General features: G+C 47.8%; 1 protein-coding gene across 7 annotated transcripts in view; it reads right to left on the bottom strand.

The window, feature by feature from the left end:
- Positions 1-7,297: 7,297 nt before the first annotated feature.
- Positions 7,298-19,499, bottom strand: part of ubap2a (ubiquitin associated protein 2a) — a 17,717-nt gene continuing 5,515 nt past the window's right edge. For 2 of the 7 annotated variants that reach the window (XM_080847980.1, XM_080847982.1), the window contains 23 exons: positions 18,940-19,111; positions 18,497-18,574; positions 18,168-18,231; positions 17,821-17,924; positions 17,518-17,570; positions 17,313-17,383; positions 16,831-17,002; positions 16,440-16,710; positions 15,877-16,208; positions 15,118-15,335; positions 14,468-14,708; positions 14,294-14,333; positions 13,842-14,013; positions 12,963-13,011; positions 12,275-12,503; positions 12,002-12,093; positions 11,417-11,467; positions 10,838-10,919; positions 10,298-10,711; positions 9,680-9,784; positions 9,480-9,547; positions 8,614-8,805; positions 7,298-8,285 (listed from right to left, as the gene is read on the bottom strand). In XM_080847980.1, coding sequence (XP_080704106.1) covers positions 8,190-8,285; positions 8,614-8,805; positions 9,480-9,547; positions 9,680-9,784; positions 10,298-10,711; positions 10,838-10,919; positions 11,417-11,467; positions 12,002-12,093; positions 12,275-12,503; positions 12,963-13,011; positions 13,842-14,013; positions 14,294-14,333; positions 14,468-14,708; positions 15,118-15,335; positions 15,877-16,208; positions 16,440-16,710; positions 16,831-17,002; positions 17,313-17,383; positions 17,518-17,570; positions 17,821-17,924; positions 18,168-18,231; positions 18,497-18,574; positions 18,940-19,111 — 3,366 coding nt within the window. In that variant the 3' untranslated portion in view covers positions 7,298-8,189. Of the gene's footprint in view, positions 8,286-8,613; positions 8,806-9,479; positions 9,548-9,679; positions 9,785-10,297; positions 10,712-10,837; positions 10,920-11,416; positions 11,468-12,001; positions 12,094-12,274; positions 12,504-12,962; positions 13,012-13,841; positions 14,014-14,293; positions 14,334-14,467; positions 14,709-15,117; positions 15,336-15,876; positions 16,209-16,439; positions 16,711-16,830; positions 17,003-17,312; positions 17,384-17,517; positions 17,571-17,820; positions 17,925-18,167; positions 18,232-18,496; positions 18,575-18,933; positions 19,112-19,499 lie in introns of all 7 variants that reach the window. The other 5 variants (XM_080847977.1, XM_080847978.1, XM_080847981.1 and 2 more) reach the window with 3 other exon arrangements.

Consider the following 19,499-nt stretch of genomic DNA (forward strand, 5'->3'; position numbering starts at 1 on the left):
GATGTGAAATAAGGATTGGGTGCACCAACAATTCCCTCAGGCCTTCTGAAGGCATCCTATCTGACCTGAAGTAATTGGTTCTAACCACCACACAACCTGATCAGGGACTTGGTTTCCCAAGACTGCTCACCATAACAGGTTGACTGACATCACGTCCTTAGGGTTTGCCCAAAACTTTATGTTATAGTTCCAACAGTGTTTTTGGCAGGTGTGAAACGGTAAGGTGGTTTGAAGATGGGTTGCACTCATCTGGTTTGGACTGGAGATAATACCCTTTTATAACGTATATGTGTGTGTTTATGAACCTGTGAAATAAACCTTTGCGAAAAATGAAGTGTCTTCTCTGTATACAATATTAAACGCCAACAGACCAGAACAAAAGAGACTTGAAACCTGTGTGTGTGGTATGGCATTTGTATGTGTGTGCATCCACAGTACCTGTGTGTGTGTGTGTGTATATGTGTGTGTCCTAGCTCAGGTGGTGGTCGGGAGCTGGGAGTGAGGCTGCTGATGCGGGGGGATGATGTGTAACCCGGAGCCCCCTCAGGGTTGAGTTGCCCAGTGCCCCCCAGAGCTGACGGCAGGGGGAGGGGTACCAGCATGGAAACCCTGCTTATCAAACGACTTGAGAGACGGAACCAAGCAGAGGGAAATGGGTTAATACAATCACAGTGACAAAGCCATACCCTTAAAGGCCTAGTTTCTTAAAAGATATAGTGTCAGAACCAAGATTCTTTAATACACCCGCACCGTGTTCCACATTATTATGCGAATTCAATTTAAGGATCATAAACATACATTTTTTTTGTTTTTCAATTAACCTCATGGATGGTCTCAGGGCTGGATGAGTGAAATCAAATTCAGACACCTGTGATAATTAGTTTGCCAGGTGAGCCCAATCAAAGGAAAACTACTTAAGAAGGATGTTCCACGTTATTAAGCAAGCTACATGTTTCAGGCAAAATGGGGAAGAAAAGGGATCTCTGCTGCTTAAAAGCGGCAAATAGGCCTAGTTCAAACCTTGGGCAAGGTATCACAACATTGGATTTTTCAAAAATAATTGCGCGTGGCGGACGGTGAAGAAATTTGTCACCGATTGACAGCAAAAGCGGGTTCGTTCAGACAAAGGCAAAATAAGTAAGATTTCTTCCAAACAAATGCGTAGGGTTAAGCGAGCAGCCACTAAAATGCCATTGAATAGCAGCAAACAGGTGGAAAAAAGGCTACAAGCCTAAACAGACTGGTTCTGCAATGACCTTCCAGTTTTTGTGTTTTGTTTGGAGTGTTAACCTCGGATATCCCCATGAATTTGGTGCACCTACCTTAGAATTAGCTGCTTGTGCCTCACATAAATGTTCTCTTGCTTTCCATCTGTCGGGTAGTGAGTGGAATGGCTACCACTTTCCAGAGCTGGTGAAGATCGTGGCTGACAACTCCACGTACTGCCATTTGGCCTAGCTGATGAACCGTAAGTAACTGAGCAAGGAGAACCTGGAAGCCCTAGAGGAGGTCGTGATGGACAGCGCCAAGGCCCAAGCCAACCTGGATGCGTCCCGAAGCGCCATGGGTAAGGGAAAACACACACACAAAGACACTCGGATGCAGTTTGGAGTTTGCCGCTGTAGTCATGATGTTTCTATATCTGTCAATCCCCTGAAAATCCATGTTGACAACTTCCATTACAACTGAACTTCAGCGGCTCCAAGAAAGTTACCATGTTCATAGGAACAGTAGGCTATAGGAGGTCAAGCCGCCATGTTGGATTAAGAAATGTTTATGAACTTTCTCCAGGTATGGACACCTCTTTTATTGATCTGATCAACATTGAGAGTTTTTCCGGTCGGATCGTGTCCCTGAATGCCTACCGACTGGAGCTCCAGGAGTACCTGCAGTCCAAAATGACCCAGGTTGCCCCAACTTGGCTGCTCTCAGCTTTCTGGATGAGTTTTCTGTTTGTCCCAGTAAAAGGGTTCAGGTGTTGGGTATGGTGTCTCAGGCAAACCAGTCATGGTGTTTCAAAAATCTGCAGCTTTGACAGATATTTTGACCGATATTTGTAACATCATGAATATGAATATATGTTACAAGAATATAATATACCCTAGAAGGGATATAGTTTGGCGCTGTAGTAATGATGTTTCTATATCTGTCAATCCCCTGAAAACCCATGTTGACAACTTCCATCACAACTGAACTTCAGCAGCCCAAAGAAAGTTTCCAATAAACTGAACTGCTGAGACACCCTGTATTCACATTAATCTTGTCATTTTTTTCCTAAGATCAAAGCTGTTGTATGTTTGCGTGTCTAACTCCACTGTCCGTCCTCGCAGGTTGGTGCGCGTCTCATCTCTCATGCCGGCAGTCTGACTAACCTGGCCAAGTACCTGGCTTCCACGGTGCAGATCCTGGGCGCAGAGAAGGCCCTGTTCAGGTACTGGGGCATCCCTTCCCTGCGGGGTAACACAGGATTCACGGTGATGGCAGGGCGGGGGGCGGTTGTGAGACGGGACTGTTCCTGCAGCCTAAGTGATCCCTCTACCATACTTCTTTGTACACCCTCCCCAGTCTGAGTGACTACCCAAGGCTTACTGAGGTAGATACTCAGACATGTTTCACCAGATAGGATAGATAGTTAGGCACTGAAGTGATGATGTTTCTATATCTGTCAATCCCCTGAAACCCCATGTTGACAACTTCCATCACAACTGAACTTCAGTGGCCCAAAGAAAGTTACCATGTTCATAGCAACAGTAGGATGTCAAGCCGCCATGTTTGATTAAAGACTTGGCTTGAAGCCGAAGTTAGTCCTATGTCACAAGAATGCTTTAACTGAACTTGCAAGTTTTTATACACATGTGTATAGTGGGAGCCTCCCTGTGCATCTATGTAGCTAAGGCTGTTATCTGTATTATAGTACTGTGTGTGTGCGCATCATCCCCCCCCCCCCCCCCTCTAACCCTTGTGCACCTGTAGAGCCCTGAAGACAAAACGAAACACGCCCAAATATGGTCTGATCTCCCCTCTACTTTCATTGGCCGGGCCGCTGCCAAGAACAAGGGCCGCATCTCCCGTTACCTTGCCAACAAGTGCACAATCGCTTCTCGTATCGACTGCTTCTCTGGTGAGCATTGAAACGCCTGTTTAAATGGGTGTCGCTAAATCTGGGTGTCACTAAATCTGGCTGCCACTAATTTGCAAGAAACAATGAAGTGTTGTTTGCACTCACTGTAAACCACTTTGCCATGATGTCTATTTTTCGTCAACAGCATGTCACCCCTCAGGAGTGCGTGATGATAATTTTAAACTGAGCAAAACAGTTTGTTAATGGGTGGAGCACTCATGTCTGCTTCCAAATATGCTTGAGGCTAACTTCTCTTTCCTCTCGTCTTGACTCACTCAGAGGTGCCAACCTGCGTGTTTGGTGATAAGCTGAGGGACCAGGTGGAGGAGAGGCTTGTGTTTTATGAAACTGGCGAAGCACCCCGCAAGAACGTGGATGTCATGAAGGAGGCCATGAAAGGTTTGTGCATTTTGGGAATGAAGGAACTAAGGGGAGGTTATCATCCCTCAGTTCAAGACCAAATACTCTTTAGCTTCAGCTGGGTCAGAGTGCAGTGAGTTAAAGTGATGACCATTCGATCCTGATATAACCGTGAGGGTTCAAACTGATTTAATGAGTCTGATTGCTGTATCCCATGTGCTGGGAGCTGTTGAAGGATCTACAGTTAGGGGAACTTAGGAGATACCACTTGACACTTTTTGTCTCCTGGAGATGGTGCAGCAGAGGTCAGGAAAAAGCTGGATAAGAAAGAAGAAACGCTTGAAAAAGAAGAGGAAGTCAGAGGTGCTCTTCACAGGCGAGGGAGAGGAGGAGGCGGAGGAAGTGGTGACTCCAAAGGCCAAGTCCAATGGAGATGCATCATCTCAGGTGAGGGTGGTTTTTCGGAACTCGCATGAGAGTGCATGGCTAAGACATGGGAATGGACCCTCTGCAGTGGTTCTCTCCCTTAAATGCCGTGCCAAAGAAAACCTTCTCCGAACCATTGACAAACTCCATCCAGTGGGTTTGCTCGCTGAAGTGAGTAGGACAGATGTTAAATGGTGCCCAACTAGTCACCTGTTGGCCCTAAGCTCAGACAGTCTGAGTTTGAATTCTGCCATGTTTGAAACGCACTTTCTGAGATCTGAGACAGAGCAAACTTGTGATGCAATACAGGGAAACGCTTAGGCCTGTTTTGTTAAAGTGTTGAATGCCCATTACTTTAACAGGAAAATGGAGACGCTGAGGTTGAGGTGACGTCTGCCAAGAAGAAGAAAAAGAAGAAGAAGCAGCGGCAGGAGGAGGTCCCTGCAGCCGAGGAGATGGAGGTCAAGGTGGAGGAGGAAGAGGGCAACAGCGTGGAAACAACCACTCCGTCGAAGAAAAAGAAGCAGGAAGAGGCAGCTGCCCCTGAAGTCAAGGAGGACGCGATGGAGGTTGAGGAGGACGGAGCTGTTTCCGAGAACGGTGTTGAGCCGACCCTATCTAAGAAAAAGAAGAAAAAGGTGAAGGAGGAGCCAGTGGAAGAGACTCCAGAACCCGTATCAGAGAAAAAGAAAAAGGCCAAGAAAGAAACGGATGACGAGTAAATGATTTCAAACCTCCAGTGTGGGGAAAATGGACAATTTTTATTTTTTGTAGTATTGTACAGCTTTAATTTGTATTTTATCCGGTTATGGGTTCCCAGGTTGTCCTTGCTGATGGGCAGGGAGGGAATGACCCTGTCTTGATTTGGCCTTGAAAGGCCATGGTATATGGCTTGTTTTGTTTTTTAAATCCTTGTATATAATGTGTCAGTTTGTCTCCATGCACCTTCTCTGGATTGTTTCCAGTTCAGCTGTCTGCCTTTGAGTCTAAATGATGTTCCATCAGGCCATTTAGTCACCAGTGCTTGAATTATATTTGGTGTGTATGTGTGGGTAAATGTGAAATCAAATTAAACCATGTGGATTTTGCAGAACATGCATCTGATGTAATCTTTAATGAACACCCATACATTTTAGCAAACAGACTTCGGGACAACTTCCAGCTGAACTCTACACTAATAAATTGGATCTTGGACTTCCTGAGTGGGCGGCCACAAAGAGTAAGGGTGGGGAACACATTATCTGGGGTCCGCTTCACTTCAGTTGGGACACCACAGGGTAGTGTCTTGTCACCATTACTGTACACTGACTGTTGTCCCAGTAGGTACCCTGGACATCATATAATCAAATTTGCAGATGACACTGCTGTGATCAGTTTATTGGAGCGAGACGAAACTGAACATGGTCCAGTGCTGCAAGAATTTGTTGAGTGGTGTGAAGCCTCCCAGTTGCAACTGAATACCTCTAAGACCAAAGAGTTGATCTTTGATTTTAGACGTGGGGCTCCCTCACCCACTCCGTCTCTGATAATGGAGAGGAGATAGAGATGGTGTCGGAGTATAAATATCTTGGTGTTCTAATTGACCACAAGCTATCATGGGATCAGTGTGCTGATGCTGTTTTTAAAAAGGGCCAACAGCGCTTGTATTTTCTTAGAAAATTGAATTATTTTAATGTTGATAACAGAATTCTGACCATGTTTTACAAGTCCTTTATTGAGAGTATTCTATCCTACTGTATTATATGCTGGTATGGGCATTCCAAAATCACCCATAGGAACAAATTGGAGAAGATTGTTAAAACCTGTGGCAAAATTATTGGCAAGCAACAGGTAGACATGTACCAATTGTATCTGACCAGATTACAACAGAAGGCAGATAAGGTTTGCATGGACACAACCCATCCACTCTCAGTGGAATTCATGCCGCTCCTTTCTGGTCGTAGATACAGATACCCTAACGTCAGGACCAACAGAGCAAAAAACTCTTTCATTCCAATGGCATTAACCATTAATAAGATGTGGGGAGAAGTACGACTAGAACAATATTAGATTTATTTATGACACATGGCTTCTAGGGTAGTGCAATATACTCTTTACTGTATTTTATTACTGATGTGCGTATGATGTATTGCACAATTAGTGCTGTTGATTAAGATAAATATTTGTAGCACTGTGCAGTAGTTCTTACCTATTTATGTTTTCAGGCCTTCTAGGGAAGTGCAACATACTCCTTCTTACTATACTGACATGCATATTATTAGATAAATGCTGTAGATTTATTTATGACATTAGGCTTGGTAGGGAAGTGCAATATGCTCTATTTCACTGTATTATATTTATTGACGCGTGTATGTTATGTGTATGTTTATGTGTTAGATATATAGTGCTGAAAATGTCGGTTCAATGTCTGTTTGTAGATATGTCAGTGTCTGTACCGTAAAACAAATGGCCTCTCGGGGACATTCAAGTTTTCTAAGTCTAAGTCTGATAGGCTTGTACATAACTTAGTTATTTGCTTTTCAATGTCATTTGCCTGGCAGCCCCATACCGTCCTTTACAGTTTGCTATTTAGAACAAGAGGAAAAGGCTAGCGTAGCTATGTTGTCAAACATCGGCCATTCTGTTAAACAAGTTTAATTATGGATTAACAATCTATAACTTCAGTTTAATAATGGATTACTGGAACGTTTGACAAAAACTAACACCGAGCGATATGTGCACTGTAGTAACACTGTACGACATGAGCATTTTTTTTTTTTTTTACCATTTCCACCTAGTAATCTAGCTATATAGAAGCACAACATGGGTGTGAACTTTTCCTGTCTGCATTTCACACAAGACTAAAATTGGCACACCTTGCTGAATAATGCTTAGCACCAGTGAAGGACCACCACATGTTGTGGCAGTCCTTAAGGCGTGATCTAGGGTAAACAAAATTACTGCTGATCTGCCTAAAACATGACACCCACACTAAATCCTCGAACAGGATGTGAAATAAGAATTGGTTGCACTAACAATACCCTCTGAGGCTATCTAAAGGCATGCAACCTGACCTGAACTAATTGGTTAATCTTACCACACAACCTGATCAGGGACTTGATTTCCCAAGACAATGCTCACCATATCAGAGGTTGATTACATCACGTACTAAGGGTTTGCCTAAAACTTGATATGTTCTAGTTCCAACTGTGTTTTTGGCAGGTGTGGAACGGTAAGGTGGTTTATATGATGGGTTGCACTCATCTGAGTGGACTGGAGATGTTGATACCCTTTTATGAAATATATGTGTTTATGAACATGTGAAATCTTCTCTTCTCTGTCTATACAATATTAAACGCCAACAGACCAGAACAAAAGAGACTGGAGTACCATTCAGTTTTTTGTTTTATTATTTGGACAACAAGGGTAAAACCAAAAAGTTTCTGATAAAATGATACGAATTAATCAATTATAAACTGCAGCTACGTGGTCAGCCAATTTAGACAAGGGGATGGTATCAGGAGGGGAGGGGACATGAATTCAGGGGCGGAACTTGGCTGGCAAGAGCCAAAACTCCACCCTCTTCAATAGAAAACAGTTTACAGGTCAACAAAATGAAGGGGCTGGGACAAAGAAAAAAGAATACAAAAAAGTTCTTTAAAAAAGGCTTCACCAATAAGATGATGCTCTGCGATAATGTACACCGTCATTTAGAATTTCTGTGTATGTATACAAAAAAATAAAATAAAAAGAACTGCCGTCTCTCTCATGATGCACTGATTCAAGTATATTCACCTGTGGTTTTAAGTTTCAGCCAGTTGTTTGTTATTTTTGTCTTAAATTCTCTGCATCGGCATTTGCTATATCTTTACCATTTTGGAAATTAATAAAAAGATCCTTCAAAAACAAAATGCAGATGACCACATTTCATATCCTACCAATACATAGCATACTGTATAAATACATACATAAATATATTTTACATACAACAGCCAAAACTTTGAAAAGGGGGAGATGAGAGATCAACAGGGAGAAGGTAGTGTGTACATATGTATCTGGTTTGAGTATGGAGCGTATTGTGTGTGTGTGTGTGTGCGCGCATGCGTGTGTCATGATGATGATGATGATGGTGGAAATCAATTATCCCTCTCATGTCAGGTAAAGGGAGGTGGGTGGGTTGGGTGCTGTGGTGTGGGCTTGCACAACTGGTAGCACATGTGGGCCCAAATACACACACGCACACACATACACACACACACACACACACACTTGTTCACTCACACACACACGCTCGCGCACACGCTTAGTTGCCCCAGTAAGGGGAGCTGCCGTAACTGGACTTGTTGACCTGTGTCTTCTGCTGCATGCTGCTGGACTGGCTCCTCTGGTTCAGACCACCCTGCACACACACACACACACACACACACACAGAGAGCGTGAGACACACACAGCTTGGGGCCATCACAATGTTATATAGCAGAGACGGTAAAGAGGAAATAGTGGTATGTCAGTTGTATGCCTATGTACTTACGTGTGTGTGTGTGTGTGTGTGTGTGTGTATATGGCACTTGTATGTGTATGCGTCCCACATAACGTGTGTGTGCGTCCACAGTATCTGTGTGTGTGTGTGTGTGGTATGGCATTTGTATGTGTGTGCGTCCACAGTACCTGTGTGTATGTGTGTGTGTGTGTGTGTGTGTGTGTGTGTGTGTATGCGTCCACAGTACCTGTGTGTCCTGGCTCAGGTGGTGATGCAGGAGCTGGGAGTGAGGCTGCTGATGCGGGGGGAGGATGTGCAGGAAGGGGGCGGGTGCGTAACCCGGAGCCCCCCCAGGGTTGAGTTGCCCAGTGCCCCCCAGAGCTGACGGCAGGGAGAAGGGGGGAGGGGTACCAGCATGGAAACCCTGCTTATCAAACGACTGGAGAGACCAAGAAGAGGAAAATGGTTTAATACAATCACAGTTACGAAGCCATACCATTAAAGGGGTAGTTCAAGATTCTTTACATATAAATACAATCAGCTAGCCTGGCCATTACCAGCCTGTGACTCCATTTTTTTCCCTCAGTCAGTCTGGCCTAACCCCGTTCAATTTCGTTTCCGAGATGGGCGGGTGCTTAGCTTGAGGTTTAAAATCATTGGAGTTCCCTTAACCAATCAGCAACGTTTGGTAAGCATTCGGTAGATTAAACTCTTCCCAAAGCCAGTTGGGAGAAGAGCTACGATGTCCTTTCCAATCATAAAACTTACAAGACAATACTCTTGTTCTCCTTTTAATTTTCTGATGTTCTCGAGAGTTGAGACAACTTTCCCGATAGCTTTTCGTGTCTCTTCCTCCAAGGTGAGTTTTGAGTCACAGCTCTGAACTGTTCGCTGATTGGTGCGGTTGAATTTTGAGTCCTGGAGACGATTGTCAACGGGGTTGGGCCAGACTGAGTATGAGCTTGAAATCAATTCAGGCGGAAATACGTAGGCTGGTGTCACCAGGCTAACAATCAGCAGCAGTACTGTACAAATGAGATGAAAATGACATAGTCCGTCTGCTCAGGGGTTTGGCAGTAGATACTAGACTAGTGTCTGTACACAGTCTCTTACCTGGGTCTTATTGTAAACTGTTCCACTTATATCTGGCACACCGGAGTTACTAGACGTCACAGAGACACCTGCGGAAACATGTCGAACCATGTCACTCCTTCACACAAAACACGAGCATACATATCTTGTATAGGATGTGTGTGTGTGTGTGTGTGTGGATGTATGTTTGTGTATGGGGGTGTGTGTGTGTGTTTACATACCTTTCCCCGGGCCAGAGGCAGCAGATTTGGCCTGTGTCTGGTTGGAGCTGCTGTAGCCTTTGCTGTAGTCTGCTCCTGCCGGACCCTGCGTCAGGTCGTCGTACCCTGCAACCATAAAAATCACTCTGTATGAGACGCAACCCTCCTTCCTGTGCACAACACGCCACCACTGAACCATTCAAAGGTAAACACACACACAGGCTGAGCCAGGTGAGATAACACCAGCTTGAGTAGGAGACCACTTTATACACGTATGTGGACTTCAGACTCAATATAGCTTACAACTTAATGCAACGGTATGTGACATTAGGTCACTTTGTGTGTATGTGTGAGAATGTGTGCATGGGAGAGGGGGGGGGGGGGGGGGGGGGGGGGGGGGGGTGAGAACGAGGGGGAGACAGAGAGAGAGAGAGAGAGATAGCGAGAGATGGAGGGGAAAGAGAGCGAGAAAGAGTGGAAGAGGCAGAGAGTGGAAGAGAGAGAGAGAGCGAGGGGGCGAAAGAGAAAGCGAGGGGGGGAGTGAGTGAGAGCGAGAGAGAGAGAGAGAGACACACAAACACACACACGGAGGGAAGGGGGGTGGTTGCCGTAGCTGTGCGAGAGAGAGGTTGGTTGTACCTGAGCTTAAGGTCTGCTGGCCGTAGCTGTGAGAGGCTGTACCTGAGCTAAAGGTGTGCTGGCCGTAGCTGCTAGGCTGCTGGAATGGCGTGGCTTGAGGGGCGTTGCTGAGGCCCATGCCGTGCTGCTTGGCCGAGGCCGGCGGCACAAACATGGTGGGGGCGTACTGGAAGGCGTTGGGCACGCCGGGCATCCCGGGGTAATAGGGCAGGCCCGTGTAGCTGTAGCCCGGGGGCAGCGCCGGGTTGAGGAAGGCCTGCTGTGCCGCGTGGTGCCCCTGCGTCTGCTGGGCATTGCCACTGCCGCTCTGGCCCTGCTGGGGAGCCTGCTGAGCCTGGCCCCCGTGGCCCCCCGACAGCGAGCTGGGGGGAGCCGGAGAGGTGGAGTCGCCACGCCCAAATTTAGTGACTTCACCTGCACGAGGAAGAAGTGGATGAGACCCATCATGAGAGAAGCCCAACAGAGCTCGTCTTGCTCTAGATGGCGGGGTGGAGGACAGAGGAGGAGGGGATAGGGCAAAGGGGATTGTGGGTAAGGTACCTGAGTAAGGGTTGTTGGCAAGGCCGCCGTCTCTGCTGGACAGAGCTGCCGCGGGGCCTGGGAATGTGATTCCGTAGTAGTCCTGAGAAACACAGCCATGGGGCAAACACAGTCAGACAAGGACACCAAAATAACCGCTATTTGACACCCATTACCTCACCACCATTCCAGAGCCCGCCTTCCCACCACACACCCAAACAGGCCTACAGAAAGGCATACATAAAGCATGCAATCCAAGCGTGAACAACGCTTCCCAGGAGAGTTTCCCAGCGCTAATGAAATCCTACACTGCAGTGTCCAACTGAGCTTGAACCTGCCCAGAACACACTGGATTGCAAAAGCGGTTCCATCACCAAATTGTGAAATCAGCTGAATCTAGACACTGAGCAGCAGAGAGAGAGAGGGCGAGAGAGGAACAGCGAGAGAAAGAGGAAGCGAGGAACAGAGAGAGAGGGAGCAAGGGACAGAGTGAGAGAGCGCGCACGCGCAAGACAGAGAGAGAGAGAAAGAGGAAGAGGAAGCGAGGGACAGAGAGAAGGAGAGAGAAAGAAAGAGAGAGAGAGTAGCCAGAGAACTCACCATGGGTAATCTAGACTGCAGCATGTGCAAGTCCTCATATCCATAAATCTGCTGTGGGAAGGAAACCAGACGGTTACACCAGAGACACACACACACACACTCCATTAATAACAGACATGCAGACAGCGCCTATGGGTCTTTATCCAACTAGCTCCCAATCAATAGGATAGCAGCTCTCCCTAAATCAATGCTTTTCACACCGAGACTAATGTGCTTGTGTGCTGTATTGAACATTCACACCTCAGTCCAATAAATTAACAAATAGTGTTACCCATCATGACAAGGGTTTTGTATGTGGCCTGTTCCGGTCTCATTCAGCACAGCATACACATAGACTGATAGACAGGGATTTAAATACAGATGAATTGCGACTACAACTCATTTGCTGAACTCATTTTAAATAGTTGATTTACAAGTCTGACAGAGACGGTAGATTATCTATGTAAATAATCAGCAGACTGCTCAGCGGAGTTGCCATGGCAAACTACATGGACTTGTTTTGATGTGTTAATGAAACGGGGTGTGTGTGTGTGTGTGTGTGTGTGTGTGTGTGTGCGTGTGTAGGGACTGGCTGGCAGCCCTTACCGGGTAGGCTGGCAGGAGGCCTCCGGGACCCATGATGTACTGGTTGGGCAGGAGAGGAGGAACCCCCTGAGACAGGTTAGGAGGAGCTTTACCTGACAAACATGAAGACGGGAGAAAAGGAAAAAATATTAAAATAAAAATCAATACACATGATAGGAAATACTCCGACATCTAATCTGATTAAGCACCCGTCATGACGAAATGTTGGTTTAGCACGACATCCAACTGGGTGATTGTGTGTGCGTATGCGTGTGCGTGTGTGTGTGTGCTTACTGGTGGAGGAGGACAGCAGTGGTGCGGCCCTCATGGCCGACACCGTGTTGGCGTTGTTTGTGGTCCCATTGGCCGTGAGGCCCAGCACCCCGGAGCCGTGGAGCATGGCGCTGTTGCTGGCCATGCCCATGGACCCCCCGCTGCTGATAGGCAGGCCTGCTGACTGCGCCCCTGAGTATGCCACAGAGGCAGGGGGAGCCAGCGAGTTCACGCTGTCCACACTGGAGTGCTGGTGGTGGGAGAGGGAGAGGTGACCGAGAGAGGAATACCATCAGTACGAGCAACAGAAACAGAACAGCAACAGAAAACCTCTAATTATTATCATGACTGGTTAATAAATAGTTAGATGTAGTTGAGATCATGTGTCCTTCTGTTCGATGTGATGCACAGTTAAGTATAGTGACTCTGGTGTATGTGTGAGTAGGTATGTGTGAGTGTATGTGTGTGAGTGTATGTGTGTGTGTGTATGTGTGTGTGTGTATGTGTGTGTGTGTATGTGTGTGTGTGTGCGCGTTTGTGTGTGTGCGTTTGTGTGAATGCGTTTGTGTGAATGCGTTTGTGTGAATGCGTTTGTGTGAATGCGTTTGTATGTGTTTGTGTGTTTGTGTGGCCAAGTGTATGTGTGCGTGTGTATGTGTGTGTGTGTGTGTATGACTTGACTGACATGGGCAGAGATGAGATGACTCACTGTGTGAGAAGAGCTGGTAGGAAGTGCAGAGTGGACACTGCTTACATGACTGTTGAGGAGAAGAGAGAGACAGACACACACACACAAACGCATTAGGGGCCTGCTTGACAAGTGTACAGGATGAGCTAAGGAAGCTCTCAGGCTGAATGACTGAAGCACATCAAGTTTCGCTGCTGAAGGCTGAGCACTGCCCGAGTCAGACTGCTGTGTGTCCTTTAAGCCTGTACACACACTGTAACTCGTAGTTATTCAGCGTGTACACACACTCTAACTCGTGGTTATTCGGCGTGTACACACACTGCAACTCGTAGTTATTCAGCGTGTACACACACTGCAACTCGTAGTTATTCAGCGTGTACACACACTGCAACTCGTAGTTATTCAGCGTGTACACACACTCTAACTCGTGGTTATTCGGCGTGTACACACACTGCAACTCGTAGTTATTCAGCGTGTACACACACTGCAACTCGTAGTTATTCAGCGTGTACACACACTGCAACTCGTAGTTATTCAGCGTGTACACACACTGTAACTCGTAGTTAAAGATCAAGTCAGAGCTCCTGAGTGACAATAATAATAACTGATGCCTCTCCACCGTTAACGGACGACATGCTGTTATAGTCTTATTGACAAAGCGTTACGTGGGACCAGACATTCATCTGAGTGCCTGTCATATTCTAGAATATGATGTAAAATATTACTTAATGTTACTTGAATGAGAGATTTCATGTGGATTATGTGTCAATGAAACTCCACCATAATGAAACGGCACGTGTTCTGGTTGAGTAGAAATCTGGTTATGGAGAGTTCTGGTTCTGTAGAATTCTGTCTGTGGGTGAGTGTGTGAGTGTGTGAGTGGGTGCAGGGGTGTTTTACCTGCTGAGAGGGGGGAGGCTGGCGGAGGGGTGCTCAGCTGCCAGGCTGGAGAGTGTTGTGCTGTGGGGGGGCATGGAGGGGGGCATGATGGACGAGGGGGCGGAGGGGGGTCCACTGCCAGCGCTGCCCAGAGAGGGCGACTCCGGTTTGGGGGTGGAGGACGCGGATGTGGCTGTGAGGGAGAGAGACAGAGAGAGAGAGAGAGGGGGGGATAGAAAGAGGGGGAGAGAGAGATCATTATCAGTTCAGTGCTATTCTTAGAGCTGTCTCAAGTGCTTTCGAATGGATGCAGCAAGCCAGTAACAGTGGTTAAATACTTATGTTGCCCATTAATGCTGTTCTATCAAATCACACAAGTTTTATCATGGGTAATAAACTGTATATAAAGGACTTGGGACAACTTTTATTTGCATAAATGTGAATGTTGTGGCGGTAGAGTGTATTACACTTACAGTCCATAGCAGCTGATGTCCTCACGCCATTATATCCATTCTATAAAAAAACAAAAATAAACATTGACATGACATTCAGGCAACATCGAGGACCACTTCTACATCTGACTATTAGGTGACCAATCACAGTGACTGATACAATGGCAGGGTCTAGGCTGGTCCAATCAGACTCACCGTCACAGGGCCGGGGGCTTCTTTGCTCTGCGAGAAGGCGAGCCGTGAGTGAGGGGGTACTCCACAGTCAAAGCTGCTGGCTGCCGAGGAGGCAGAGGAGGACGTGGTGGAGGGCACGGGCGCCGCGCTGGCGATGCTGTGCGAGGGAGCCAGGCTGGGCATGGGCACGGAGGCCGAGGGGTAGATGATGTCCGCGGAGGACATGGGCATCAGCAGGGGAACCGGGTTGTTCAGAGACTCACTGTACAGGGGGGGGAGAAAGAGAGAATATTAAAGAGAGTCTCCTACATCACTCAGGTTTTGCCCTCTAAGAGCACACTCCAAGGTCACACTCCAAGAGCACACTCCAAGAGCACACTCCAAGAGCACACTCCAAGAGCACACTCCAAGAGCACACTCCAAGAGCACACTCCAAGAGCACACTCCAAGAGCACACTCCAAGGTCACATCAAGACGCTGTCATGCAGTGACTAACCCACTCAAGACCAAACAGCCACGAGGAGGGACAGAGGTTCCCATGATGGAGGCATACTCTAGACAGTATATAGATTGTTTGTACTTTTGGGAATATGTGCATGGTTACCTACCCCGATGAGATTAAAACACACTAGTATGAGTGTACAGTGTGTGTGTGTGTGAGTGCGACTGACCTGATAGGTTTGGAGTAGAGGCTGCTCTGTGTTTGACTGACAGCAGGAGTGTCTCTGGCTGCGTCGCTGCCGATAGTGCTGCTGCTGATGGTGCCGGCCTCCGAAGGCGCGCTGAAGTCCGGCATGGCTGACTCCGAGCCAAAGTCCAGCGCCCCAAACTGCACATTAAGCCCCAACACGTCTGATGAGCCCGGCATCTCCACTGCAGACGAGGGGATCTGTGTGCCCAGACAGAGAGAGAGAGAGAGAGCGCGAGAGAGAGAGAGAGAGAGAGACTGTGTTAACAACTTCTCCAGGAGGAACTGCTTTGCTCAATCTTTCCTACTACAAGTGCAGCAGTAGGCAATAGTGCACCACTGAGGCAGTGGGGTCATTTGTTAAGGAAAGCTGCTGACTATCTTCAAACTGGATAGGCTCATTCTTTCTAGATTTGTTTGTTTAGTTCTTGCGGTCCACAACAGACTGCGGTATCATGCCACATTAATGTGCAAGATGGCATATACAGTCTATAACAGTCTTGATCCCATAATTGTGAACCAGTTCTAAATGTGCTGCAGGGCTTTAACTCATATTTAATTAATTAACATTCATTACCTACTTTATAATATGCCCTGTCCACTTTTTTTTGCCTTTTTATATGATTTTATACAGGGGTCAACAAGGAAGGCAACGCATAAGTAAGATGGGAAGAAAAGGAACAAAGAGGGTAGAGGAGAATGAAAAAAAAGGCAGAACAGCAGATAGGGGGTCATCACTGACCTTGGAGCTTGGAGGTATCCTGCGTTTCTGCGTCTTCAACTGCCTCTGCTGTTGTGCGTTGGCCGCAGCCTGGGCGTCATGCATCTGCTGCTGCTGCTGCTGCTGCTGCTGCTGCTGCTGCTGATGCTGCGGCTGCTGCTGAAGCATGGGTTCCGGCAGCTTGGGGAAGGCCTCCAGGAGGCCTGTGGGGGCGGAGGAGGCCGACGGGGGGCTGGGCTGCTGCTGCTGCCGGGCCATGGGGAGGGGGCTGGCGTGGCTCATGGCATTGGGGGTCTGCCTCTGTGCCAGCTGGCTCAGCACCAGAGACGGCTCCGGCTGCATCTTGAACTCACCTGGACAAACACACAAGACAGTTCAACTTCTGGGCAGAGCCCTCAGCGTGTGTGTGTGTGTGTGTGTGTGTGTGTATACGTAGCGGGTAGATGTTAAATTAGGTGAACATGTGCTCATTTGGCTGTGAGAGCAGAGCAGAATTGTGATAATTATAGTATATACAGAATATTGTGAGCAAAACATAAAGGTTTGTGTGTGTGTGTGTGTGTGTGTGTGTGTGTCAGACTCACGGCTGAACTGTGACGGCATAGCCTGCGTCACAGGTGGCTTCACGTCCCATGACGACGAAACCATGGTGGATGAGGGAGGGGGTGCGGCCGGCGCCACTGTCCCCCCCAGGCCCCCCACCACAGCGGTGTGGTTGGTCCCGGAGCTGCTGGGCGGCTGCGTGGGCAGTGGCCCCAGGCCTGGTCCCTTCAGCTGCTCCAGGATCTGAGCACCGGCAGACTGGCCCAGCTTAGGGCCCCCCAGCTCGCCGAAACCAGAACCAAGCACAGACGACTGCGCACACACACACACACACACGCACACGGAGAGAGAGAGGCGGTATATAAATGCATTTCATCAACCATTTCAGTTATCAATCATCACAGCAACTGGGGTGCTTAAGTGGGCTCTCACCAGGGTGGCGTGTGCGTAGCTGGCAGTGCCCGCTGTGGTGCCCCCGTTGCGGTGGTGGTGGGAGTTGGTGAACACCAGGCTGTGCCCCAGGGGAGCAGACGAGGGCGCCTTCAGGCCCCCACCCACTTCCTCCCTGCCAGCCGGCTTCTGAAGCAGAGAGGCCAGGTCCAGACTACACACACACACACACACACACACACACACACACACACGCAAAGAAAAATAAAGCTTAATGAGTCTCCAACCCAGACAGACATTCAGAACACGGAGACAAAACAAACAACTGTCGACCACTATCATCTTACAACACAATAATTACCTTGTGACAAATCACACACACACATACACATAACACCCTGAACTATCATCTAAAGTGTGTCCAAATGTGGCTTTTCTACGTTATTCCATGCTGCTGTGTCTCTAGAGCCATGGCACTGAGTGTTGGTGTGCTGGTGTGATCTGGCACCACGTGAGTGTCTCACCTTTGGCCAGCTGTGACGTGGTTCTCCGTAGGCGGTGGACAAGAGGCGGTGAACACTTTGGTCTCGGAGAGCTGTGAGGGAGCAGAGAGAAAGACTGTGATCTTTGGGGCCATATAATCACCATCGCTACACCTCATCGTGCAGACTAGCGTGCACTGGTTGACTAGTTCCAGTGTAATCTGTGTGTGGAGGAGTTCACACTCACGTCCTCACTCCAGTCTTCTGCAGCCCAGTCCTCCAGAGGGCTCCTCCAAGCCACTGAGAGAAGGGAAGAGATAGAGAGAGGATTAATGACCGGATAAAGGCAGAACAACTGATAAATGATAGATGTAAAATGGTAAAAATAAACTATCTGAACCAAACCAAAAGTAAAAATTGTACACCTGTCATGATAAATCAGAGTAAAATTGTCTGTGGCAGAAATTGCAAGATCCTAGTGAGACTAGTCAGCTCTTATAAAAAAAAAACTAAAAAAAAAACTGTGTGAGTCCAAACTATCGGTGAATACCTGGTCCATCTGTGGTGTCATTGGCCCCTGTTTCCCAGTTCTCCGCCTGTGCCTGTGCGGCAGCCCTGCCTGCCTCTGTGGTGTAGTCCGCAGGGTTGAAGGTCCTAGAGATGGGGGGGGACAGAGAACCACCAGGTCAAACAAACCACCTACTGCTGCTTAGGGATTACCATTATCATCAAACATCACTGAGAGGGAACTGAATCTACTGGACAATCTGGTTCAAAGTGCAATTCAATATTGGGACAGTAAGTCATATGTTACAGATGTGAGTGTAAATATTAGATGAAAAAAATGTATTTGACTCGATATCGACACCACTGTGCCAATGCTGGAGATGTACCCACCCCATTCCCTGTGCTGTAAACCGACTGGTCCCTGGGGCTCTGCCTCTTCCCCTGGTTCCAGCAACTGCAGACACACGCACACACACACACACACACACACACACGTTAACATTTGGCACAACAGGCATGAGGACAGCTGCAGCAATCCTCTGCGAGAGGGGGATCGTAGGTCATGAATGTGTATACAGGGGAGGGCTGTCATGTGTGCAGTAGTAGTAACACATACGCTGGCATTTATATAGGTATGCATGCGTGGGTGAATGTTTGTGCATTTAAAAATGTGTGTGTGTGTGTCGTGGAGGCTGTATCTAGTTTGTCTCTCTGATTACCCCGTCCTCTGCCTCTGCGCCCATGGTCAGCGCCTCTTTCCACAGGAGCAGCTTCCACCCCATTCTCCTCTGCCCGCACTGAGAGAGAGAGAAAGACAGGGGGGGGGGGGGGAAGAGAGAGAGAGAGAGAGAGAAGACAGGGGGGAGAGAGACGGGATGGGGGAGAGAGAGAGGAACGGAGAGAGGGCACAGAAAGGGCAAAAGGGAAGGGAGACCTTAAGCTTGAGGGAAAACAATAAACACAAATCGAGGAGCTGCTACATGGTTAAAGGCCTGCCTCCTGAGTTCCAGTGTTATGGGAAGCTCAAGCTGTCCTCCTGAGGGAGCAGTGCGGAGCTGCAGTCCCAAATGTTGTCTTTAAATATGAGCTGTTTGCATAAAATGTATGCTTCCTTGAATAGTTTCACACAGACACACAAACACACGCCAGGACTCACACACACCCTCACCGGGCCGGCTGCGGGGCCCTCCACGGCCCCTCTTGCTGGGCCCTCCGCGTCCGCGGCTGCCCTCCCGCTCTCCGCGCCTGTCCCGGTTCTCTCGGTTCTCCTTGCTCTCTGACGGGCCACTCTCCTTTCCCACCTTCTTCTTCCCCACGGTCTCCCAAGAGGCGGTCTTCAGGGGACAAGAGAAACGCCATTCAGATGCACAAATCCTCACACATACAGCCTAATAATCCACGCACACACACAGGGTCTGACATCCATCCATCCCTAACCAGTGACACAGTAAAGCACATACAGAGACTCAGACATGTGAAGGACGCTCAAAGACCACAGCCATCACACACGCATAAACATATTCCTTCCAACTCATACCCTTCCACTCTAACTTGAACAGTTCACATATAATGGCAAAAATTCTATGAGATGTAACATGAAGAAGCAAAATGATTTGGCTAACAATGACACTGAAAACACTCTAGGTCAAGGCTGCCCAATTTAGTTTACAAGTATGTATATTGATGTTAATGTTATATTGGTATAAATATGCAATACGTTTC

The sequence above is a fragment of the Sprattus sprattus genome (genome assembly GCF_963457725.1).
Source record: "Sprattus sprattus genome assembly, chromosome: 11".
Taxonomy (NCBI): domain Eukaryota; kingdom Metazoa; phylum Chordata; class Actinopteri; order Clupeiformes; family Clupeidae; genus Sprattus; species Sprattus sprattus.